The sequence below is a fragment of the Urocitellus parryii genome, chromosome 7 (genome assembly GCF_045843805.1).
Source record: "Urocitellus parryii isolate mUroPar1 chromosome 7, mUroPar1.hap1, whole genome shotgun sequence".
In the NCBI taxonomy this organism is placed as follows: Eukaryota; Metazoa; Chordata; class Mammalia; order Rodentia; family Sciuridae; genus Urocitellus; species Urocitellus parryii.
This window is the reverse complement of record NC_135537.1, coordinates 66805895-66832931: the sequence shown is the minus strand read 5'-3', so window position 1 is coordinate 66832931 and position 27037 is coordinate 66805895. Positions and strand designations below refer to the sequence as shown.

The 27037-nt window shown below is 38.5% G+C and overlaps 2 protein-coding genes across 2 annotated transcripts in view; one reads left to right on the top strand and one right to left on the bottom strand.

Annotated features, from left to right (window-relative positions):
- Cyp7b1 (cytochrome P450 family 7 subfamily B member 1) overlaps nucleotides 1–12026 on the top strand; it is a 173731-nt gene extending 161705 nt beyond the window's left edge. Inside the window, exons 5-6 of the mRNA XM_026390802.2 lie at nucleotides 2014–2189; nucleotides 10643–12026. Coding sequence (XP_026246587.2) covers nucleotides 2014–2189; nucleotides 10643–10930 — 464 coding nt within the window. The 3' untranslated portion in view covers nucleotides 10931–12026. The remainder of the gene's footprint in view (nucleotides 1–2013; nucleotides 2190–10642) is intronic.
- A 13628-nt stretch (nucleotides 12027–25654) lies between these two features.
- On the bottom strand, nucleotides 25655–26743 carry Bhlhe22 (basic helix-loop-helix family member e22). The gene has a single exon (XM_026390812.2). It carries the CDS (start codon nucleotides 26741–26743, stop codon nucleotides 25655–25657), a length of 1089 nt encoding a protein of 362 aa, XP_026246597.2.
- Nucleotides 26744–27037: the final 294 nt, after the last annotated feature.

Genomic DNA, 27037 nt, shown 5'->3' with positions numbered 1-27037 from the left:
CAACATATAGCTCTGCCCGCATTTGTGCTGGGGCTGGTGGAAAAGCTGCTGGCTTTTGTGTCTGTATGTTGTACTGCAGAGCCCCGTAAGCTTGACTCTCCATTGCTGATAATAACGCAACTCATTACTTTTGTCGTCTAATGATTATCGGCATGATCGCTCAGAGCGAGAGCCAACCTCGTCTTGCACACATAACTGGTACTGGAAGGTAAAACAGATTTGTCACTTACGATCTGACTGCTGAGCCACACTTTGAGCTCCATTATTGTGATTAACTTCTGCATAAGATATGCTTGCCCAATTGTCATTTGTGATACTGCAGTGGGCGCAAGCTGCCATGTTCCCTGAGAGCATACTGGCCAATCGGATGTGACCATGTTATTTGGACTGTTAAATGCCTGCCCTGTCACAGCAGACACCCCACCATTATTTTGCTTTTGTTTTTCTTCTTCCCACACCCCTACTGGACTTGTTGGGTGAACAGCACTGCTACATATGTCAGCTACCATTTCACAACACAAGCTAAAATGATGCTACGCTATTGTTGGTCCAACAGGGCCAGCAGCAGTACATGGGAAGCCGACCCTTGCTTTTCACCATAGAAATGTTGGTTGTTGGTGTCCTGCCAGCTGAAATCCGTCGTGTCAGGTGCCTTGTGGCTATCTGCAGTAGAGTCCATGTTCCAAAACCAAAGTTCTTTTCTGGCCTCATCACCAGCAAACCGATTTGACTCTGCCTGATTATAATAACGAAGGCAGTCCAAGAGAATATGCACAGCCTCACTGTACGTCACATTGAATCACCACACTGCCCACACAGAGCTGACCGCAGCCTCATTTCTTTAGACAAATGCATGCTTAAGGAAAAACCTCCTGGGAGAAGGCACCCAAAGCTACTTCATATCCCTTTGCAGGCTGTGCATAGATTGAAATTTTACTGAAATAACACTTATTTTTATTTTTGCCAGATGCAAGCCCTCCCTGATGGTCCTGCCTTTAATAATCTAATAATTGGATACTCAGTGTGTCAGAGTTTTGCTGAACAATACGAAACTGGCCTTCGAGTGTGTGTGTGTGTGTGTGTGATTGCTAAATTGCAAGTCATAAACACAACCATTTGTTATCATGTGAAAGGGGAAAAAACTCCATTTGGAGCTCTTTTCACATTGCTGATTAGAAAGAATCAAGCTTTATATTCTAAGACCCATTCACGCTGGTGGAAACATAGTCAGTTTTGATTATGAAGGGAGAGATGCAGACCTAGACAGGAGCTACACGCTGATATGCATGCTATCAGAATGATTTATGCAAATTATGCATATTATTCCCAAAGGAATTCCTCCTCAAACTGCCAGGATAAATTGCCGGAAATTAGCCATAAAATCTGTCGTGCTAGGAGCAAAAGGTGAAGGCCACTGGGAAAGCAAGGACATTCGGCTTCTGGAATCTTCCAGGAGATGATGCTGACTGTTATTCTCCCTGGATATGGTGGAAAATATGGTTTTCTTCTGAATCTTATTAAAGTATTTTTGTTTGAAATTTTTCCAGCAAATGCTGACTCACATTTTATTTACAGCTAGCATAAAAGAAATTAAGTGTTAAACTGTCTCAGAAAGTACTACTACAATTACTTTACTATTCACTGCCTAAATGGTGATTAAATGGCTTAGCCTGGCTTTAGGTTGGTCAAATAACCCACTAGGAGTGTATTGTAAGTAGAATATGATTTAACTCTCCAAGGGTATGCTGTGTGTCCCCTTAACATTCTTTCTGCCTGAACATAGCACTGCTGCCTCTTACCTGTGAAATGTCCTCCTCAGCTATGTTGGGGCAAGGCCACCCCACTCCTGACCCTTGCCCACCCCACAGCCCCCATTGGCTCCCTCTTGGTGTTCAATGGATGTGTTGAAGAAATGCCTTCCTTTTCCAATCACGGCTATTGAGTGTTACTAAGTGAAAGCACCTTTCAAAGCAGCAATGTTTCAGTAAGCTTTTGTCTGTTTGTTTCCTTCAGAAAGCATCATTCTTGAGGTTTTTCGGCTACACACGTATTCCAGCAGCATTCGTTTTGTGCAAGAGGATTTCACTCTCAGTTCAGAGAACGGCAACTACTGCCTTCGAAAGGGAGACCTGATTGCCCTCTTTCCTCCAGTCCTACATGGTGATCCTGAAATCTTTGAAGCTCCAGAGGTAAATAAGCATCAAGCCAGTCATTGATTCTTCTTAGTGCAAGAACATCTCTCTTCTTCATGATCTCTCTTCCTCTTGCCACTTTGTTCCAGAAGAGATCTGAGACAGCTTGATGACTTGTGTTTTTCTTTCTAATAAGATAGTTTTTTTCTTTACTAAAGTGTTTTTGAAGGATCCATCTTTGAAAGGTTGTGTGATGTACAACTGGAAATAGTGTGATCAGACTAAATGTTATTGGCTTTAAATGAAATGGAATATTGTACCTTGGCTGCTATTATCTTTAGGCCAAAATTAGGTTTTGCTTGGTAGAGAATTACTGAAAACCATGCAGGACCTAGCTCTTGACAGGTGGCAAAGCAAATAAATAATGACGACTCTTTTGCTAAGTATTTGCAAAGTAAAGTCGACTCTCCCAAAGACTAATACCATCATTGTTATAGTAAAGCCCATGTACTTTTTCACTAAAGGTATATGCCCCTTCTTGATCAATTAGTATGGCATTATGAACTTGAGATTGTAAAGCTGCTGCTCACTGGTGAAGCTCTGAGGGTAATTGTGTCATCTCCTTGTATTTTTTTTTTCTGAAGCTGGAGTTAATGAATATCAAAGACTGGAAATTAATCCACCCGATTCATCCCTTAATACCACTTCAGAGATTCACCACCTGCATGCAAATTGAAGGCAGTCATATTCTTTCTGTGCTTTTCATGAAAGTAATTGTTGCTGTAGCTGTTTTTGTATATACAATGCTTTTTTATTTTTTTCCAAAGGGGAACTTCTGTGCTCTTTTTGAGCACTTCATAACTGGGTCACTTTTAAATCCTAGTTTCTAAGTTACATATTTTGCAGCTAGGCTGAATTATAGTATTGTTGAATTTTAGAAATTAACACAAAGAAATCAGATTTCAAATAACAGTAACATAATCTGCATTTCTTTCATCAGCAATAGCAAATATCTTAGTATGGGAATGTATGCATCATTTCCACCCATTTCTAAAGAGGCATTAGATGAATGATGATAGCCAATAGGTTATAAAATATTAGCAAGTAAATGAATACTCTGTAGACAACAAGCTTCATCTCCACATTTGTAAATATGAAAAAATTTCACTCACAAGTACATATTTAATAAATAAGACAAACACATAGTTAGTATCTGAAAAATGTTTCTAAATATTATTTTTTTTAAAGAGAGAAAGAGAGAGAGAGAGAGAGAATTTTTTTTAATATTTATTTTTTAGTTCTCGGTGGACACAACATCTTTGTTTGTATGTGGTGCTGAGGATGGAACCTGGGCCACACGCATGCCAGGCGAGCGCCCTACCACTTGAGCCACATCCCCAGCCCTGTTTCTAAATATTAAAATAGTTTCATTTCTATTTATAGTTTTTCACTTAGCTTCTACTTTCATTTTACATTGTGATTATTCCTCTAGTCACTAAGTTTGCTACATTAAAATTATCAACAAACACTCAGTAAATATTCACCAGATTACCACTAAATTTTTGGCATCATTCTTTATAGTACTCCCAGTTTCTACCAGTTTTAACCCCCGTGATAAAACAACAACAAAAAAGACCTTAATTTAGAACTTTAGGAATTTAAAAACCAAAGTTAAAAAAAAAAAAAGGAAAGTGTTTTAAGAAATTTTCTCCTGTGGAATACAGTGGCAATGACCAAATCTTACATAATAAGCTGCCCAGTCTTGATAGTAATCATGAGGGTTTAGCCCATACTAAATCAGTACAAGAACAAAAATGCAATATTTTGAATATTGACTTAGCATCATTAAAGTAGCTGTAACTTGAGTTGAGGAGCAGTGTCTATTCTTTACTAGATTGAACATTAGCCAATAATGCTAACTGATTTTAAAGTTAACTAGCTAATTTTTGCCATAGTATCCTGAAATTAATTTTGGAAATGCTGATAATTCTTAGCACAGGAAAAAAAAATGTAAGATATAGTTAAGAATCACTTTTATATGATTGTCCAGTTCTTATCATTCATTCTACAAACATTTACCAAGTACCTACCACCATCAGAACATCTGAAGTTATTCCTTTGGTTCGTAACAACTTAAGATAGCAAGAAGAAGATGCTATAGATCTTCATATAGCATCCCAAAACAACACATACTGACAGTAAAGAAGAAAATTCTGAAAAACCCTATCCATGGCCATTCCTCACTGAGAACACTGGGCCACAAGCTCATGAGAGATGTATATTCATCGCTACCAGCCTTTTGTAAGCTATAAATTTTTAATGAGATGACCAGATCTTAGATATAGAAAACAGACAATTGCTATTGGGCCAAAACTAGTAGGAAAACTAACTCTGAATACAGGTGTATCTGCTTTGGAGGAAATAGAGGCCTAAGAGAATTAATAGACACAGCTTCTCCCAACTCACTTAGTCTTGGCTTCAGAATTTCTGAGACCCAAAGGCTCTAAAATGTTGCTTTCCAAAATAGGCCAAGGTCTTCCTTCCCACTTTAGAGCTTTTATACCCACATTTCTTTATTCATGAAGTGTCCCTCCCTCCCTGTCCGCCAGCAGGCTTTAGGTCACTCCACAAGAATAACCTTAATCACATCTTCTTTGATGATGTTTCTGATTTCTACATTATTCCAGAGAATTTGCCATTGCCCGCTCTGTGGCATGTGCCCACTTTGTTATGGTGCATACTGCAGTATTTTGGCAGTTACTTCTTTCAGTGCCCCCCCCAACACAGGACATCGTCCATGTCAGCTGAATAATGAAGGGGATGATGGGATACATAAATGCACTGAAGGTATACTTCAGTTAAAACTTTAAATCAGGACAGCGCACATTTACATATACACTGGGAGTAAGCACAGATCAAATAAAGAACTGACTTGTGCTGGACACAGTGATGCACACCTGTAACCCCAGCGACTCAGGAGGCTGAGGCACAAGGATTGCAAGTTCAAGGCCAGCCTCAGCAACTTAGTGAGGCCCTACACAATTTAGTGAGAGCCTGTCTTGAAATAAAAAACAAAAGGTGTGGGGATGTAGCTCAATGGTAGAATGCCCCTGGGTTAAATCCTCAGTACCAAAATCGAGGGTAGGGGGAGGGGGGAGTGACTGGTTCATAAGCATAATAATACAATTGGAGAGTGGTAAGAACTATGGTGAGAGGAGACCCCATAAAGTATGTCAGTGGGAACAGTGGATACTTCTGAATGAGCCCTCAATTCTTGTAAGCCTTTAGATCTAGTTTGGGCACATCATATTGATCCTTCTTTTTTTTTTTTTTTTTCTTTTAAAGAAAATGACTTTGGAAAATTGAAGTCTAAAATAATATGGGATAAGAAAAAAATATTTTGAGACCTAATTTGGCCTATAAGCTTCCAACGTGTAACTTTTGTGTTAATAATTCTTCTTTTCCTGAATATTGGTTGCTTAGCTTACTGTTATGTTAAGCATTCAGGTGATTCTTGCCTGTGTGGGAAAATAAATTGGCAAGTGAAATTTACAATGAGAGTGAGAGCAAAATAACACCCCTTTTGACTCTTCCTCTCTGTCTCTCTCTCTCTCTAGAGGACATGCTATCCAACAAAGTCTAGATACTCCATTAGTTAGCTAGGAGTGAATAGCTTTTTAAGGTCTTCTGAGGGCTATTCTAAATATACATCTGTTACTAGCCAGAACTCACGTAACTGGTTATCAAATAATTATTTTCTGTCAGAATGCAATGATATCCAGAACTGGAGCTATGAAAAAGACCAAATCTGTTGATTCATATTTCCAGGCCCAGAAATGCTAAAGGATAAAGGCTCGGTGACACTATTAGGCTATAAGAAAGACACAGCAAGTATTTAAGACAACAGTACTTTATTATCAGCACACTGCCTCCAAAGGTAAAGAAACATGGTAAAATGACAGTGGAATTCCAAATACTTTGGAGTATGCCCCTAAAAGGCTCTGAAGTTGAAAGGTCAGGTCTAACCTAGTGTTGTTCTACTCTATGTACTCCTCAGAGTTGTAGGCATAAAAAAATGATGAATGAATTTGAAAGCCCTTGAGAAAATTCAAAATCATTATAGGAATGGTGGTATACACATTGTTTTTATTATTATTATTGTTCTTAGAATAGACCAGTTATGACAGATGAGGAAATAATTCTAATAAAGTTTGTCTATATTTCAACAAGGAATAATGATTATGTCATCGGTAAACTTCAAGGAAGCAAACATACTGAGCATCTACTCAAAAGCACTGTGATAGGCATAAAGGGTAACCTCTTGGCCCTTGCCTAAGAGTCCACAGTATAGGAGCTGAGCCTTATTATGCAACCATGTTCTCACAGCCAGATCCTCTGTGTGGACAACGCTTCTTCCATTACCAGTAAACTGGCACTTCATACCTACAGTATTGAAACCAGTTGTGTCCTTGTATATCAAAGTGTTAAAAGGCTCTGATTGTAATATTTGTCCATTTTCATGGTGTAAATACTACCATCCATGGTAGATTGCATGTTACCAACTTGAAGACCCCAAAACACAGGTTTGGGAAAGGTGTACCAACCTATCACAAGCTGGCAGCCGATGACTGCATCTCGCAGCTGACTTGAACCCAAGTCATGGAAATAAAAAGAAACTTCCATACTTTGTTATCTTTCCTCTCATGAGGGCTATAACTAAAAGCAGCAAAGCAGCGGCCCCTTAGTCATCCATTCGAAACACTGACAGGTTGTGTTTATTACTAAGAAGTAATTTCTTTTGTCTAATTTCAATTGCTATACCCAACTTATAAATTGGAAATAAGAGATGAGCCTATCATGGGTGACCTATCTCAGTAGGACCAAGTTTTAAATTTTTGTAGCTTCAATGCTTGTTATACAGGAAATGCTAAAAACAAAGAGGGGGGAGGGGGAGGAGGAGGAAGGAAGGAAGGAAGGAAGGAAGGAAGGAAGGAAGGAAGGAAGGAAAAATCTGTTGAGCTGAACTAAACACAGTATTTGGAAAACACAAATTAAGATGTTATGCAATCTTCCACTGTCATGTATACCAAAAATTCTCCTCTATTCAGAATATAGGATCCTTCTATTCAATCTTGATTTCAAGTGTTTCAATAGTATACCATTTCTACCACTTGGAAGTACTGAATATTTATCTGTTTCTCATTCTCTATATGATGATTTTCTTATTCAATGTCCATATTTTTCTAAAAACTTGAATATTGGTTTTGAAATATAACTTTACTCTCCTGTGTTTGTTCATTAATTTAACAAACAAATGTGGAACCTCGACAGTGGAAAATAACATGATGTTAGAGACTTTGAAAATACAGAGATAAATAAGACAGTGTCCCAGCTCCACTGCCCTGGGGTTTCTTGACCCTGCCATCTTCTGAGAGTTAGCTTCACCTTGCCTAGTGGCAGGATAGCTATGGCAGTTCCAGACACCATGTTCACAAATCACCAGGCCCTGAGGAAAAAGGATAATGAACCATTTCTTTTCTGGTTTTCTTTTTTTTACAAGAGAAGAATGCTCCTAGATGTCCCTACAGACTTTTCCCTCATAGCACTGACCAGATTGGTTCACACGTCCTGTCCCAAACCAGACAGAGGCCAGAGAATTGCGATTACCAAGATTGGTGCCTAGATAAACCTCATACTTCTGTATGAGTGATACTGGGGACTCTGTTAAAGGGGCAATGGGGAATTTCAGTGTCTTACACCTTTTCTAATTATTTCTCTATTCTCATCTTTTAACTGACCCTCTTTAATTATGAAGTATTGAGCTTTGTATGATCGGTGCATAGGATTTAAGTCAGCATGATGAATCCTAAGATTAAGTGGACCCAAATGAATGGATCCATCTGATGCTTCTTCACCCCATGTTTCTGTCACTATGACCCCAAAATCTCAGGAGTGAGATTATAATATCCTTTCTCCTTTTGGCTAAAAACCAAACCGTATCCCTAGCAAACGCCATAAGTCCTTTCTAAAATTAGTTTCTGTTAGGTTCTCCATGCGTAAGTCGTGGAACAAACTGAAAATAAATTTTAACTCAGAAACATACTTATTATACCCAGGTGATGATAATCACAGAGTAAAAGACCTTGGTCATTTATATTTTATTTTTACAGAATAAACAACAAAATAGAAATTTCTAAGATGTTTATTATGAGGAAATAAAATAGAAGGGAACAGAAAACTAGAGGAGCGGCATTAATGATTGACTAGAGGCTAGAGGAACTTGATTCTGAATACTCACTGAAAGTCATGGACACTGTGGCCTCTCAGAGGGCAGCACGCTGAAAAATTTCACAAAGAAGAACCTGAAAAACCATAATGGCTTTTGGTTTATTTGTGATATCAGGACACTGTGTAGTGATAGCCTATGCTAAGGTTTCCTTTTGCATTAACACATATTATGTGTTAGTTTTGAATGAATCATTTCATAGCAAAGTTCACTTCCCTGGGGAGCTCTGGGGAAGAGTTGTAGTCTTCTTAAACTGGTCAGCAGGAGGCACCAGGACTAAGTCCAGGGAAGCATGTCTGGTCCTTAGAAGTTCACCAGCAGAGTTTATTCCATACAGTAGTGTCTCCAGTAACAGTGTATATCAACACAGACTGTTCTTGTTCCTTCCTTCAGGAATGAACAGATATTTTGGTTTAGATACATCTCAGAACTGGCATGTCAGGAAATAAAACAATTATTAAAATTCTGATGGATTTTGTCATTATTACTGCATATGCAAATTGAAGGAGACTAGAAACTACCCCCAATTTTTCTAGCTCAAATAAGTGTTCTAGGTAGATGAGGGTAAACTCAATACTATGAAAGGAAATGATTCACTGATGTTAACCATACTGACACTGAGAAAATAAGATCCTTTGTAATGGACTCAGAATCCATCCATGTGTTATAGAGTTTTCACCATAATCTAAAATGCCTTTTATTTGACCTACTTCTTTGCATTTGATGTCATGTAGTTTATATCAAACTTGTGTGCCAAACAGGTCGAATATTAATGAGCACCAACTACAGGAACTACATGTTCATTTTCATGCAGGCCACAAGACTTAATTTAATCAATGGTTTAATTCGCCATGGGCTGAAATAAGGTCATTCAGTCCTCTCTAAAAAACTCAAGTGAGGATTGAACCATACCCCTTTGGTAGCATGGAAAAATTAAGATGGTGAGCCCAAACACTCTAGATTAAACAGTCTCATCATTTTCTGTAGCAAATAATATATTTATTAAATATACCAGAACCGTCTGCTACCCTAGAGTTAATCCAAAGAGATTTCACTGAAGTAGAAATTTCACAGGAGAAATTTCCTTAAACATCAAAAAACAAGCAAAATTGATTTTTGTGGCTTAGGTTCTTTCTAGCCTTTATCTGAATCTTATTATTTTAAATTTATTTAATTGAAATATAAACACTGGATCCAAAACTCATAGTTCTCATTCATCAGTAGCTGATTAGGAAGGGATAAGGAAAAAGAAAATAAGGGATCCACAGTTATGTTGCTTCTGTGACTACTAGGATTCCTGATTCCATGGTAACAATGACAGTGCTACAGCTGTCTCCTACCCAAAATTGGTATATCAAGGGCCAATATGTCAAGACCCAATATGTCAATACCCACCTTAGAGAAAAAAATAGAGATATAGCTTCTACACTTACAAAGCTCAGTTTAGGTGCTATGGCTTAAATATGGTTTGTCTGCCTACAAACGTCATGTTGAAGTCTGCCATCTTGGCAGTGGGGATCATAAGAGGTATCCTTAAGAGGGATTAAGGCCTTTCTTGGAACTGACTGGACTAGCTACCTCAAAATTGGGTTATTGGGGCTGGGGCTATAGCTCAGTGGCAGAGTGCTTGCCTAGCATGTGTGAGCATGGGTTCAATCCTTAGCACCACATAAAAATAAACAAATAAAATAAAGGCATTCTTTCCATCTATAACTACAAAATATTTTTTTAAAAAAACAGTGGGTTATTATAAAGTGAGCCTACCTCTTCCAAATTTGCCCAGTTGCCCTTCTGCTTTCCACCATGAAATGAAGCAGCACTAGACCTTCATCAGCACCATGCTCTTGAACTTCTCAGTCTCCAGAATCATGAATCAAAAATAAACCTCTTTTCTTTATAAATTATTTATTCTCAGATATTCTGTAATTGCAACAGAAGACTGACTAAGACATTAGGAGAAAATGTGAATAGGGAAGAGAAATCATATGGTGTTTGGACTTCACTTGACTATGGGGAAGTAATTTCCTAGGAGCATATGAGTTTTGGGCTTTGTTTTGTTTTTGAAATTCATGAATGATTTGTACATAATCAAGTTTTACTTTCTGGTGTTGCTGATTGAAAAAATCTTTTAAGAGAGGCAGGAAAAGCAAGTAATTTTGTGGACCTGAAATCAAACTATTTCATGTAAAATTTTGATTTTGACATTGTGTTTTGTTCTTTATAGGAGTTTAGATTTGATCGTTTTATTGAAGATGGTAAGAAGAAAACCACCTTTTTCAAAGGAGGCAAAAAACTGAAGTTTTTCATAATGCCGTTTGGATTTGGTACCAGCAAATGTCCAGGTCGATATTTGGCAGTTATTGAAATAAAACTATTGTTGATTGTATTTGTAACTTATTTTGATTTAGAGATAATTGACAAAAAGCCTATCGGACTAGACCACAGCCGCTTAATGATTGGTGTTCAGCATCCAGAATCTGATGTTTTATTTAGGTACAGGGCAAAATCTTAGAGAAACTAAAAAAAAAAAAAAAAAAAGAAATCTATCTAAATGAACCTAAACATCCTAAGCTTATCTGTTTGTTTAATTTCTACAAATGCAATTGCTATGTTTATTTAAGAAGTACCAATTTATATTTGATCTGAGATTAGTCCAGTTTGTGTTTGATTACAAAGTCTATCAAAAAATAAAACAGAATGATATCATAAAATGGACATCAAAATCAACTTCATTATAAGTTCAAAATAGCTTGTTTTTACTTTTTACTTATTGTGATTTTCACCTGTTATATTGAGTTTACCTTCACAGCACCCAGTTTGGCAGTGTGTTTTTTTTTTTTTAAATCACTTATTTGCTAATATGTAAGAGTACATTTTATGTTCCACTGAAAAATTGTACTGGAAATGGACACAGTCTAACAAATTCCAAATTCTCAGAGAACAAGGAAATTAAATTTCCATGAGCTACACTGGATGAAAATGTTCCCTTCAAGTGTAATATCAATAATATCTATATTGCCAGGGTACGTTTGCATTAAATGAGTTTTGCAGTAGATTAAATGCTTCAACTTCACTTCAATATTTAATCATCCATAAATGCTCTTTTATTACTTTGTATACTATGTCTCAGTAGAACAAAATTCCCTGTTATGTAAGACCTCTCATGTTCAAATTAGATACTGATAAGATTAAATGTATAAGAAAACACAAAACCTATTTTATATTCAGAAATTGCCCTAGACATTAGTATTAGGCTTATTATAGGCACAAATGTTGAAATCATTACAGCATTGATTGCAGCATTTGGCCTTTGTATAAACTCCAGGGGCTATGCCAACATTGCAATGAACTTTTCTTAATTACAGAAACAGAGAAACTAAATACTAGTATTTGTTCTTGACATCTCACTTTTTTACTTGTAATCTTTTAAATTATAACATTTTATAATGCAGTATAATTTCATGGCACGATGCAACATCATCTCATCAATTCAAAGATTTCTAATATCAGATTACCAAGTAGTTGACATTTGACCTAAAGAATGAACCAATATATAAACAGTCAATACAGGTAATTAAGCTCAGTTAATTCATGCCGCATTAATTATAAAATCCAATAGTTCAGAAATTTTCTATTTTTAAATAAGAAATTTATTTTTAAATAAAATAAAATGCTTGTTATACTTAATAAACAAACATGATTATCTAACATTATTTTCTCCTTTTATAATTACATGCTCTGAATGTTTCTTTATTGAAAATCTAATGCCATGAAGTTTGGTTTTGCTTGGATGAGGATGTGTTTATTTTCACCCTTATTCTTTTTTCTTATTTTCTTGAAAATGACCATTTGTAATTGTGTAAGTTTATGGGATACAAAATGATGTTACGACTTTGAATACAACATAGGATAATTAAATCAAGACAGATAACATATCCATTACCTCAGATACTCAACAATTTTTTGTACTAAGAATATTTGAATTGTATTCTCTTAGCAATTTTGAAACATATGAGATACTCTTTTATTAGCTAATATCACACTGTGCAATAGATTTCAAAAAGAAAAAGTATTCCCACTGGCTGAGATTTTGCAGCCTTTGACCATTGTCTCCCCATTCTCCCCACCCTCAGCCTCTGTAGCTACAATTCTGTTCTCTGCTTCTGTGAGTTTGATTATTTTAGATTCTATATATAATTGAGAACATGTGGTATTTGTCTTTCTATGCCTGGCTTTATTTCACTTAGCACAAGGTTCTTCACTTTCATCCATGTTCTCACAAATGCCAGGATTTCCTTCTTTTTTAAGGCTGAATAGTATTTTATCATGGGCATATACCTCATTGTACATGATAAAATACTATATATGCTCTTTATCTGTTTGTCTTTTGATGAATCCATAGGGTGATTCCCTGTCTTGGCTATTGTCAGTAGTACTGCAGTGAATATAGGAGTACAGATCTCTCTTCAACAAACTGATTTCAGAACAGCCAGAAGTGGGATTGCTAAATGTCCTCATTCTTGAAAAGTTGTTGGTGTTGCTGGATGCACAAACATAAACTGATAGTAATTTCCTCATAGAACTTTGAAGATGTCGCATGTTCCTGAGGCTTCTGTTCTTGTTTTTGAGGGGCTAACGGTTACTCGACTGCTCACCTCTTAACTATGACCACTTGGACTTCTTCTGTTTGCTTTTGATGTTCTTAGCCTCTTTCATGCCTCATGCTGCTTCTTGAATATGAGAAGGAGGTATTTCATGTAGGAAGTATTACTCGGCCACCCTCTCTTGATCACCCCTCTCAGATGCTATACTACATCTTCTCACTGTGTCTTCTAGGTTGTGTAGCCTTTTCTCCCCACATTTTTCTTCTCTTACATTTGAGATAATTTCTTTAGATTTCTAGTTTCTTTTCCATATAGTATATCTAATCTGGTCGTTAACCCATATATTGAGTTTGTTTCTTCTTTTATATTTAAACCTCAGGTTTACAGGTTTGGGTAATCATACTTCTTATACTCTTTAGTTCATGGTATACAATTATAGTTGGTCTAAGCAACACCCTTCTGGCTTTATTTATTCCATTTTATCATACCTCCCTCATCTCAGACAAGCATTCTAAAGTGTTTAGTGTGTACCTTTTTATGTGTATACTTTTATATTTGTAAATATCTTGGGCATATTTTTAACTTACATAAATACATTCTCTATAAATAATATCCTTCTCAACTTTTGTATAAAGGCTTGTGGTTTCAAAAATATATTCACATTTACTCTATTGCAGTTAAGTGCACCATAGTATTCCATAATGTACATTCAGTGTGTTTTGCTTTGTTTCATTTTGCTACTGGGGATTGAACCCAAGTATTTGTCTTGCCACTAAGCCACATCCCCAGCCCTTTTTATTTTTTGAAACAGGGTCTCACTAAGTTGCTGAGGCTGATCATGAACTCAAAATCCTTCTGTCGCAGCCTCCCCCGATTGCACTCACTATATTTTAATGATGTGTTCACTCAGTGATTGATCCTATGTTCAGTGAGACAATGAATGTGGGAGAGATGCCAAAGCAGAACTTCAAAACTCTTTCGCCCCATCCTCCTACTATGCCCAGCAACCCTCAGCTCTGGGCTTCTACAAACTCTTCTCCAACTGGCCCACCTCACACACACATTTAGTCTGTGACAGTCTGCGCTCTCCCCAAGACATTCCAAATTTGTTTGCTCTATCCTTAGATCCATCTGTCCCTTCCCCATCTGTGGGGTCTCCACGGTTGATTTTGAGTCCAGTTGTAAACCTTTAAGTTCTCCATTCGATTGCCTTTACTAAGTTTAATAGTTACATTTTTTCTAGTCTGATAATTCTCTTTTGTTCTTTATTTCATAATACCTTGTTCTTTCATCATATACTCAATGCTCTTTCATTTCTTTAACTGTATTAAGCAAACATACTTTGTATTCTGTATCTAATATTGCCAATTCATTGGTGTTTTGTGTGTTTGATTCTCTAGTTTATTTTTCTTTAACTTACTTGGGATAGCTTAATTACCAAGCTCATGTTCCTTGGAATTTTATCTCTGGAAATTTTTATTTTAAGACCCAAGCTTTTAAAGTTTATTCCTCCAGAGAAAATGTGTTATTGCTTTTGTCCAAATGCTGATGTTACCATCAAACTCAGATCGATTGAAATTTTCAGCTTGAGAATTTGGGAGGAGCAAAGCATGACACAGGTGTTGTGAATTCTAGCCCTAAGTCAGGTAGAATATAACCCCATGATTAGGAATAGACAGAAGAGACATTTGCTTGTTCGTTTCACCCAGACGCAAGGCTGAGACAGGCAAATATATCCACAGTCTTGCTCTGCAAAGTATTTTTCTGTTTACCTACTAAGTGCGTTGGCTCTGCAGAGTCTTGAATTACACACACACACACACACACACACACACACACACACACACACACACACACACACTTGAGCCCAGCTCCAGCCCTGGACTTTATCTCCTACCTGCCACAAAGCATACTTCATTCACTTTGTACTATTGTACTAGGGCATCTAGTCCACCATCTGTCCTGAAGTGGAAACCTTCATATTTTTTCCCCTGAAACTTCCATATTCTCAAATTCAACTTAGTAGTATACTTTCATGATGTTGTAGTAGAGGAAATACAAAAAAATATTGCATTCTAATTTCTAATAATACATAGAAGTATATAAAGGAATCTAGAATAGAAAGTAAAAATCAAGATGGCAGAGAAAAGATTATATAAAAGGAATGGACAGTAAAACCAAAACAAAGCAAGAGAGTCATATGATAGATTTAAATCCAGTTACTAAAGTGTTTATGAATAGAAAAAAAAATGTCATGAAGCAATAAGCAAAAAGACATGTATTCTAGTTGTGTCATAATTAATTTGTTATCATCAACAAGTTGCTTTGCCTCTCATTACTTCAGTGTTCTCATTAGCAAAAAATAATAATAACAATAATGAGACCTTTTGACATTTTGGTTTAATTGTAACAATTAAGCATAGTTATATGCATGAACTTATTTTGAAAAATACAATGCTACATACAATTACAAACTTTAACAGAGATACTTAAAAATGTTGTGCCTTTTAAAAATCATTATGGTAGAGGGAATAATTTTCTGGTCATTAATTAATTCATTATTCCTTTATTCAATCAAGCATTGGGCATTTCCTCTAATCTAGATATGACACTATGCATTCAATTATCCAATTGAATAACAAAACCAAATGGCCAGTGAGGCTCCAAAAGTTTTTGAAATTATTTTATATATTATAAAAATCCATCTTTTTATTTTTACAGCTTCACCTTAGTTTTAAAGGAAATAAATAATAATCAAGTTATCATTTTATATCACTGACCAATAATAATGAAGCCGTCATCTGGTTAGAGGAAGGTAAATGCCCTGAAGGATATTTTCCTTAAAGCCATTTATCACTAACTCAGGATTGCTGATAGGGAAAGTATGTGTGAACTTTGGTCTCCCTGGTTTTATCTTCCCTGGCACACTTCATCCTATCACATCCATTTTGTCTTTAAGTTTTGAGTCACGTGTCTAAGGCAAAGGAACTTCCATGCTCAAAATTTACATGGTTATTTGTGCTTATTTTATTTAAAAAAATGATTTTAGTAATATTTCCGTTAAGCATCTTCTAATTTAATAATGGAGTCTTGAAACCCATCAAAGACTAAAGCACAAAGTTTATCAAGGTTTTGATCTCAGTATGAAAGAATGTCAATAATTATTTATCTCATGCCCTTAAAATGTGCACTTTTTTAACCTGTTAAATTTGCCAAACTATTTTTTACTTGAACTGCATTATTAGGTATTTATATTCACATACTCAATTAAGAAAAAGCATGCGAAGATTACATTCCCTATAGCATTATTTTAAATTAAAATGAGCAGTCTCATAAAACAGTAGTGTTTATCTAAAGCAATTATTACTTACTCTACTGCAGAGTGTAATTCTAAATCATTGATCATTGAGGTTTGAACATTTTAGCTTAAACGTTTATTTTGTTTTTATTACTTTCTAGGGTATGTTAAATATAATTGGTGAAAAAAAACCAATTCAGCAGTCTTAAATAGGTGATAATTTGGCCATGGTTATGTTTTTAAATGTTTTTTAGAAAAGTGCTGTGAATTATAAAAAGCAATAGTCCTGATATATTTGTTTACTATTATCTTTTGATTTTTAAAATGGCATATGTGTGGATCATAGGAAAGTAAACTTAAAATGTTAAGCAAGAAATACAATTATTTTGCAAATGTAATATTTAGTGTTCTTTTATTTACAACAGAAATTCAATAAATCAACTTTTGACTCACAGATTAATGACTATGTCTCCTTATTTCCCTACTAGGAATAAATTGGGTGACAGAAGATTTTATTACAAATAGCAAATTATTTGGAAAATGATGCTGCTGTCTTTAAAATGCATTTTATAGTCAGAATATTTTTCATTGTATTTTAACATTGTTGTTTATATGTGAGGTAAAAACAGATCCAAAAAATATTACCAAGTTTCATAATGTTTATTTTTAGCTGGCTGAGCTACCTTTCTTAATACTCACTATTATTCTGTGGAGAAAGAGACATACAAAAACAACAGGAAATGGGAGATCTCATTAGATGTGATCTTTTTGTCTTCTGCAGTTTTCTTCACTTTATCACAGATAATGAATAAAGCTGAGTGATATTTGGACAGTATTCAATTTATTCATAAAACTGAAATGCAAATCATAAAGTGTGTAATACAATACAGTTGATGAAAACGTGAATGTGAAATAATGAAATGTGGCTCTTTTAGCAACTGTACCTATAGTATTTCACTGGGACACTTGACTTTTCTAAAGAACATTTGTGTGAGTCACTAACATTTTACATAAACTCACATCGCACAGTGAGAGTTCTGTTAGAAGGCACTTCTGTGAGCAGGTAATAGGAGCTAATCTCTGCTGGAAGGTCCTCCTATTCATTTGAAGTAGTCACTTCAATATTATTTATTTAGCAACAAGGGTAAATTGTCCATTAAGTGGGCAATCTGTGAAGTCATTATCTTTACTTTCAATTTTATTTAATAAGACAATAAATAAAAATTTGCAGAACTTTCTGGATTTAGTCATGATCATGTGAGTAATGTGCATTTTTTATTCAAGATATAGATGCAAAATACTGATAGTTATGCTGGACTTTGAAAAAAGAATTTGATATTGTTTATTATTATTAATTAAAGTATAGTTTATGTCCTCAACTCCTAAATGTGTTGATTTTTATAAGGTGAGACATGATATTTTGCAGTCTACACAGAAAATACATAGAGATAAAATCTTGAAGCATTTTTATATCTCTTACAGCAATTTGTGCTTATAGGAAAACTAGAGAAATGGAAATAACAGGTAAAGGTATTACTATCTAGTGATTCATTATTGAGTCACATTTAAACATCTGTAAGTAGGAAGCATGCACTAGTTGTAGATTTTTTATTTGCTTATAAGGGAACACTTACTCCAAATAACTGTTACTTCTAAGAGTTAGCCATTGTAGTTAACATAAAATGTATATCATATTACCTGATAGATAACAAAAACATTTTGCTTTATTGTTAATTTTTTTAAGTGAAAAGTGCTTCAATCCCACAAGTCTAAGAATTAAGCAGTATAAAGTTTTATAAGTGTCTTTGTTTTATACCTTAGATGGAATATTTTTTAAAGTATTTGAAATCACTTTTAAATTTTTGATGAAGTTAATAGTATACATGTAGTAATACTTTCTCCATGTTGTACAATTAGATGCTCATTTTTTAAAACCTTTAACAAATTTATATTTACAGAAAAGTTATAAAAGGTTTTCATCTTTAGAGAAGATGAAACAATATTGACAAAAAGTTAAAACTAAGGAAAGATCCCAGGACTTAACAAGTTGAAGATCTTCATAAATCCTTGACTTTCAAAGATAATTGACCATAACTATCTTGTAGGGCAACAAATAACACCTGAGTAACAGAGATAACGTGAGGATGTGGGCCACCCATATCCTCCATAGTTCAAATAATTAGTTTTGCTTTCATAAAAAAAAAAAACAATTTTCTAAGTTGTTCAAAGAGATTAATTTGTTGAATAATTATAGATTGTTTTTAAAAACCCCTTTTGAGAAACCTATACTTTAAATGTATGCCTGATGCTTCTCCAAGACCCAGGTATGTATGTATTGACCCCACTCCCTGATTCATTGGGATTCAATAAATACATGTCTTTTCCTCTCAAATGAAGGGCATAGGCTCAGAGTAGCATCTGAATTTTGACCATAATTCTGCAAAGAAACCGTACATGGCAAATGTAGCTGCACTTACTTGAATCAGCAATGCATGATTTAATGTTTTAACTACTTAGGTACATAATCAGAGTCTCTCACAGAAGAAGATACTATTTATCTTCTCTTTTTAAAGAGTAGATGAGGATACTCAACAGAAAAATCCTTGCTTGAAATTCTTTAGTAATTTCCAAAGCAGAATAAATGTATAAAAGGAGATTAGGCCATGAAACATTTTTTTATGTTTAAATTCTCATCTCTAAACACCTCTATTAACAGCAGATTTGAGTTGTGACCATCCTCCTAATAAAAAATGAAATCTCTAAGATTGAGAAACATTTGTAAATAATGGATCCTTTAAATATCCCTGAACTTTATTCTAAAACTTATAAGGAGAAATAATAATTGCTTTATATAACCACTGATACCATTTTAGCATTTGATGAAGATGTTAATTTATGGTTGGTTAGCAGTTTATGGCTGTCATTAGTTTTTCAGTTTGGTCCACATTAGAAATCTATTTTTCTTTTTTATTTTAATTTGAGACAATTATATAAAGATATGGTTGTGTTTTATCTGAAATGTATCATTCTACTATAGCATTTCAAATTATTCACAGATCATAGTTCTTATATGTGCATATATGAATTTAAAAATACAGCAATAAAATGCTTGAAACAGATCATAAATTTGCTTCATATTTTATTGCATCTCTGAATCAGGTTGAGAAGACAAGGGCAACTATGGTCTTTGGGAAAGAATTAACTCTTTCCCAAGCTTGGAAGGAGAAGGATATCACATTGTGCATAATTAAATTCAACTCCTCATCAAAGCATCCTGGTGACTTGTAAGATAGGTTTGTCCATCATCTAAGTAGCAAGGGGGAGAAGGGGTAACTGTAAAATTTCTCTTTCTTTTTGCAGTCTAACCTTCCCAACCCAGTCATTTCTCTTCCAGAGTTCTCTAATCTGTTACTGTATTGCCCAAATTAGGGAACACTGAAGAAGGGAAGCAAAGAAAAGTGAGTCTCAGTCTCTCTCTCTCTCTCTCTCTCTCTCTCTCTCTCTCTCTCTCTCTCTCTCTCTCTCTCACACACACACACACACACACACACACACACACACACACACATTCAAGGGTACCTGATTATTTTGCAGCAACAGCACAGAAAACTCTTCTGGATCATATTAAGGCTAGTAAGTTAGACAAAGTGTCTGAATTTAACCTAATCAAACTTCAGGGAAGACCAGCAAAGAATATTTCCTGCCGTGTGGGAGATCAAGAGTTGTTTGGGGGTTTTAACCTGGAGCACTTCAGCAGAACTCCCGGGTCCGGAGTGACAGCTCCTGCTCTTTAGAAACCTGACAGGTGTGCTTGAACCCACCCTGATGCGGGGTTCAGAGAACAGCCTAACCTTAATAATACTACCGGTAAAGAGTTCTAGGCAGAGCCCCCCTCAAGTTCGCGTTTTGTCCATGGAACTTGGAGGGTGGACAGCTATTGCGCCAGCAGGAGGTGGCCCGAAATTCCAGCGTAAGAGAAGCCTAGGAAGAAGGGGTGCCCTGCGGCGGCAGATCTGGTCCGCAGAGAGAAAAACAGTGTGATGGGCATGCCTGTGGTGGGCCTCTTTCAATTTATCTGCTACTCGGGGCTAGCAGGCCCACTTGAAGGCCGCTGTCTCCCTCCTCCACCTGGGCCCGGGCGCCCAGCACAAACACTTGCCCAGATCCTGGGACCCAACAAGTTCCTGATTATTCCGCACAGCACCGTGGTTCTAGTAAACCCACGGAGAGACGGGAAGAGCCATAGAGATAGGGACCGGCGGAAAAGACTGTCACCCCGAAAGCTGTTTCTACTCCTCAACTGAAGTTGTTGTCTCCTGATTTTCCCTCGTACTGTGCCTGAAGTTTGATTTAAAAGGCTGGGCTGAAATCAACCTGCAGCTCACTTGGCTTGGCAAATACTGGGACTTTCGAGTTACAAATGCCAACGCTGAGCTCACAGGAGACAGGCTGGATTATTTTGCCCACAAAACAACAACAACAACAAAAATTGTTCATTGATGTAAAGTTTCTTGGCACGTGGATAATTTAGTCTGATCGGCATTTTAATGAAAAGAAAACTCATTTGTTTCTGATGTTAATGTTTTGCAGTTAAATTTGGTGTAGAGGCATCTTTGTGTAGTTGATGCCCCACCCCCGCCCCCCCCATTCCCCAGCTGAATCTCATTTTCATTAAAGGTTTGACTTGAGAAGCCTCGCCTGACCAGGATTCATTACCTCCCGCGTTCCAGGAGCACACTTTCGGATCTCCACTCTCTTCCCTCGCTCCGCCGGGCAGAGCCGCCACAATGTGCTGCGAGCCGGGAAGTGAACTCCCATCATTATTTTTCAAAGTCTGGGAAGTGTATTATCCTTTTTCCTAGTGGTAATTAGTTACCATAGCATCTAATACGTAAATGTGCCCAGAGCACACCATTAACAGTTAAACGGAGGATTCAATTTAACACATGATTATATCTTTCATAAGTCATTACATTGGAAAAGTCAATGCCACTTCCTGGAGCAATCGCAGGGTCGGGGTCGCCTAGAAAGGTTCGGTTCTGGCGGCGGTGACCAAGAGTGCGTGGAAAAAGGAAACTCCGCGAGACTCGGTCTTCCCTAGGGGACTGTCGGCTGTGAGGATGGGTGGTGGGGCGACGAGAGGAAGAATTTCGGTTTAAAACAGGGTCTTGGAGGGGTTGCCAGTTGCAGTCCAGAGCGCACTGCAAAGCGCGCGCACGGGCGCGCGCGCTCACAGACGCACCACGCGAAGAGCGGAGGAGGGGGTAACTAGAGAGCTTTTTGAAGATGATCATTTGTTGGTCCTGGGTAAATGAAAAGCTGCAGGTTCTGTGTCCAGTGTCAAGCTGACCAGAGACTCAAAGTGGGTCTAAAAAGCCAAGTGAAACTTAAGTTTTCCCTGGGATTCATCTGCCCACTCCTAGTTCCCTAAGGAACCCAAACTGAGGGATTGGCCCGCCGAGGTGCGCCTGGTAGAAGTGTCCCCAGGCGCGGTGGGTGCCAGAGCAGTCTCCCCTGCGAACCTCTATGCTCTGCCACTCTCCAAGTCTTAAGGGCCTGACTGCCTGCTCTGGCCCAAGGGCACTTGTTCTTCCGTCAAGAACACACTGGACCCCCTGGTGTTCAGTCACCCAGTCTTGATCCAGCTGCCCAAACTGTGCTCACATCTGGGGCCCAGCCCAGAGAAGTAGGGCCCAAACTCTCCAGATCAAGCGGAAATTCAGGGCTCAAACCTCAGAAGAAATGCGGCCTCAGGTGTTTTGTCGGGAGGGTGAAAACGTTCTCACTCCAACCACCGTTTTTTCTCCAAAAACTGCTGCAGCATAAATTTTGAAAAGGTTGGGGTTAGGGTAGGGAGAGCCACATAATTAAATTGGAAGACCTTCTGTTCTTTCAGATATCCCACACTATTCCTACAACCACATGCTGAAACTCTTAGGTATAGAAAGGAGGTTGATTGGTCTGAAATTATTAAAATGAAAATAAACATCATTAATTCTGGTACATTTAATAGTTGCTTATTCATCTGACATTTCAACGTATTTTCAAATTACCTCTCTTGCTCCCACCCCCATCCATTTCAAGTCTCTTCAGGACTAAACCTGGAGGCTGAGTGATTAAAGGGTAAGTATTTCTTTTTTTTTTCCTTCTGAATTTCAAGGTTTCTTATTCTGCCCAATTCCTAATAATACTCGAACAGTACAGAGGTTGTAGAGGAAGTATTTCAAGGAGGCCTTTTAATAATGAGAAATATTAAGCAGTAAATCTTGCAGCAAGTGTGTCCCCTACAATGTTAATATGCAAAAGGAAAAAAAAAATCCGACTGGTGGTGGCTGTGGTTAATTCCTAATCAGAATGATGGACAGCAGGGCCAGAACAATACAAACTAATGGCTGTGTTGCTGATCACTTTACCCCTTGATTAAAGACACCCAATTATGGCGCAGAACAGTGTCGTAATTATGTTTCTTAATCACATCCAGGAGGTTTAATTGCCTTAACGATGTGTTTCATTAAATGAATTTAGGTATTATAGTCGACAGTTTTCATACACAGTTGTTTTCAAATTAACATAATATTAGACATCGTCATGGAAATTGTTTTAATAATCATAATTAGATGCACCCAGGCTTTGTCTGGTAAATGCTAAGAGACGTTCTTCTCCTGCCTGGGGGCTGCCCTGTTCTCTTCCCTCTCTCTACCCCCACTCCCAGACTGGGAGGGCTCCAGCTTCAAGGCCCTTTGCTGTTATGTTTTCTGAAAAGTTACAGGTTCTGATTAATCTTCTTTGATGGCAAGTGGAGCAGAAAATATCCTCCCTCACCCCCCACTAAGTTTGATGGCATTTAGGGATATCTTTATGAGCTGAGGCTACACAGACAAAAATGCATTTAACATTACTGGCTACAGAGGAAACACCATGACTTATTAACACCATATCACCACCACCATCACCACCAACTCTATAACCTCTACTACAATACAAATCACACCTTCTACATTTGAGAGCAATATAGAGGTCCAAATACAAGATTATCCTTCAACCTTCAGTAGCATACAGGTCCAAACCAATCCAAATATAAAAAAAAAAAAAAATCTCTTTAACCAGCAACACCTACAGTAAGCTCTGGAAATCTCTATGGGCATTTGTTGACACATGTAATTCAACCTAGCCAATTGACTCTTTTAACACACACACACAAAAAGTGGAAAACCACATTAAGATTCATTGTTCAGAAAATCTAAATCCCTCTTTTTCCTTGGCTTTCAAGTATTTGGAAGTAGAAATTTTGAATAAAAACTCTTTAGAAACTTCACCCACTTTGGTGGGCTCTGGCAAGGTTATCAATGTCATTCAAGTGGAAAAGAATTCCAGGGAAAGCATGGCCTTCTGAGTTCATTCCAGCAGCCAGGAGCTCTGGACCTCTTCTAGGTCCCACCACTGACCCCATTCACCTCTCTTTGCATGGCCAGGCCTAGCAATTGTCCTTTTAACAGGTAAACAAGTAAACTAGGACTATTCCTCATTGTGCATTCCTGCCAAAATTTTAGTTCCACCTTCTCTGAAAACTCCTTTCTGTTCTGTTACCTTTCAAGCAAAAAGTAACACAGAAGAGAGGTGTTGCTCCTTCCACAAAGCACAGCATAATAAAATGTTTGATCAAAATATTTTAATAAAGATTCTTTCTGACATAGATACACATACAAATGGTCATACATAGCTGTCATATTCTGATTGACCTATTTAATATATATTATTCTTTACACATCCAAACCCACCAACAGATCCATCACAGCTCCCAACTCACCATCCAACCTGACAAACTGAATTTGTTTTATCTTCAAGGAGTGGAAAATAACAGGACTCAATTAAAAAAAAGAAGAAGAAGAAAAAGAAAAAAAGATTTTCTTGATTTTCATAGGATGGCAATGCAGGCAAACAGCCATGCAAACTAAAACTGAAAGCTCACTTTGGGTAAATAGCTTCTTGCTTTTCCTTAGTTTTATTTTATTTTTTAATTTTTTTTTTAGAAAAATAACAAAGGATTTCACACCATAGACAAAACAAACCAGTCTTTAAACTTAAATAATTTTCCACAGTTAAAATAACTTATATATGTACATATATTTTAAAAGCAATTAAATTAGACCTCTTAAAAAAAAAAAGCACAGCATAGCCTGGAAAAAAAATATTTGCTTAGTATGTTTTTACTTATAGGATCTATTGCTGTGATGTTTTTTTTCCCTTTTGGAATGCAAATAAGTCCCCTTTCAAAAAAAGAGATCAATTCATTCATCAATTAAGAATACACCTTTCCTGTAATTTTTGGACTGAAGCAATTTATTAAAGCTCAATTTAAATACAGGGATGATGCAACTGAAAATATCCAGGTGACCTTTCATAAACCTAAGCAGCTCAGATACATCAATATTTCTCTTCATACTTGTTGGCAAATAAACCTTTTAACACTTGGCACACAGTATAAGTTAATCTATAAAACAGAATTTTAGAGGCATTAAAAAAATCTGCACATAAGACCCATGACCTTAACACATGATAAATACTGTTGATGTGGAAGGGTCATTGAAGAATAACAAATAAATACCATGAATTGTTAATACATCATTGCAGAGTAGAAAGTAACAAGGTGCACATAAATATTTTTAAATGCAATTCTTTCAGCCAGTCAGTTTGCTTTTATATCACTCTCGCCAGAACTTTGAGCATTTTCACAGGATTAAAGTTCAGAGACAATAAAAAATACAAGTCTTTCATAGCAACATGTCTCTCTCTGTTTTCCCCCCACTTAAATAAGTCTACATTTCAAGTTTTTCTCCTGGCTCAGAATCAAAATTTATTTTCAAGTGCCCTTTCTGATTTGTCTCCCAAGCCTGGACTCCTTCTCTCCCCTTCAGCACTAGCCAAATTCACAATTATTAGTAGGATTAGTATTTTGCCATTCAATACTCTCAACGCTTAATAACCAAGCACTATTTCTCAACTTATTTTTCACCTTTAAGGAAGTCTTTGCTTCCTTGAGGTCTAGGCTGCCACCAAAGTTGCCACTTTTCTGAGAAAAAAAAAAAAAATAGACATCCATACTCCATCCCAACTCCACCTCCCTCCTCCCTCCCTCCCCACCCCAAAGACCGAGATTCTGGGGATGTCAAGGCTAAAAGTCCCGTTTGTCTCTGATACTTCTCAGTTCTTGCCTCTGCTTTGTTTGCTCAGCAAGTGTTTCACAACTACGAGAGGACCAAAATAAAAGGGGTGGGGAGCAGCTTTTCGCTTTCCTCTAGCATTTGGGTCGGTCTTGTGTTTTTCGGGGGTGTGTTTAAGGCTTCTCCGTGCACTGTTTGCAGAGGCTGGAGGAGACGCTGTTGAACAGGGCGCACTTCTCCGGGCAGGAGGCGGCTGGGGGTAGCCCAGCGCTAAACGGGTAGCCAGCCGCTTGCTCGTAGGCGCCGAGTGCTGGGTGCAGAGCAGCGGCTGCCGCTGCCGCCGCCGCGGAGCTGGGTAGGGAGGCGGCCGAGATGGCCTGGCCCTGATTGAGGTAGGCGACAAGGCGCCTCATCTCTTCCAGGGCCTGAGCCTGCATGAGGATATAGTTCTTGGCTAGCAGTAGCGTGGCGATCTTGGACAGCTTCCGCACTGAGGGGCTGTGCGCGTAGGGGATCACCGCACGCAGCTCGTCCAGCGCGTCGTTCAGGTCGTGCATCCTCCGGCGCTCCCGGGCGTTGATATTGAGCCGCAGTGCTTTTTGCTCTTTGGATTTCTTGCTGCTGCTGCTGCTGCCGCCGCCACCGCCACCGCTGCTGCTACCCCCGCCGCCGCCGGGGCCCCCCGGGGGGACACTGGCGCCTCCGTGGAGGTGGGCGTTGGAGCAGCCCTCTGCCGCCTTGGAGCTGCCACCTCCGGCGCCTGGGGATGCCCGCGGGTCGGTGCCTCCGGCCCGGAGCACCAGCTCGCAGCGGCCGTCGCTGTCGTCGTCGGGGCTCTGCTCTCCGCCGCTGCTCTCGGCCATCGAGCCGCGGCTCGCGCTCTCGCCGTATTTGAGGCATAGGGCGGCCCCAGCCGGCAGGCTGCTTAAGCTAGGGTCGCCCCCAACGCCGGCTGAGCCCACGAGCAGCCCGGGGACACTCACCCCGCCGCCGCCACCTCCCGCACCTCCGCCACCTCCTCCAGGCGGCGGCAGCAGCAGCCCTGCCCCCTCGGGGTCAGCCGGCTCGAAGCAGCCTAGGGGCGACGAGGAGGAGGACGCCGGGCGTTCCCGAGGCGGCGGCGCTAGGGACAGGTCCATGCCCGGGGGCGTGGAGCGGAAAGCCGCCTCCAAGCGCTTGGCGGTGGAGGCGCTCAGGCTCTTGTGAAGGAAGAGGTCCTCTTCACCCGCGGCCGCCGCGCCGAGGTGCAGCCCGCGCTCCATGGTCCGGTGCCGGCGTGCAGCCCGGGCCCTCCGCACCCGCTGCCGCCGCCTCGGCTCGGGAGTCAGGCGGCCCCACAGACGCGCGCGAGCCGGGCTCCGGAGCTGGTGCGCGCGTCGGTCCCGGTGTTGCCGGCAGCCCTCTCCCCTTCTTTCTTTTTCTTTTTCGCCTTCCCCCGCGCTCGCCGCCTCCTCTTCTTTTTCTTTTTCGTCTCCAGCCGATGGTGCTGGCTGCTGGGGCTCACCATGGGCCGCGGCCCCGCATGGTGGGAGGGTGGGAGCAGAGGGAGTGGAGCC

Excerpts from the sequence above, each read along its gene's own strand:
- Bhlhe22 (XM_026390812.2), bottom strand. The coding sequence starts at position 26,743 with ATGGAGCGCGGGCTGCACCTCGGCGCGGCGGCCGCGGGTGAAGAGGAC.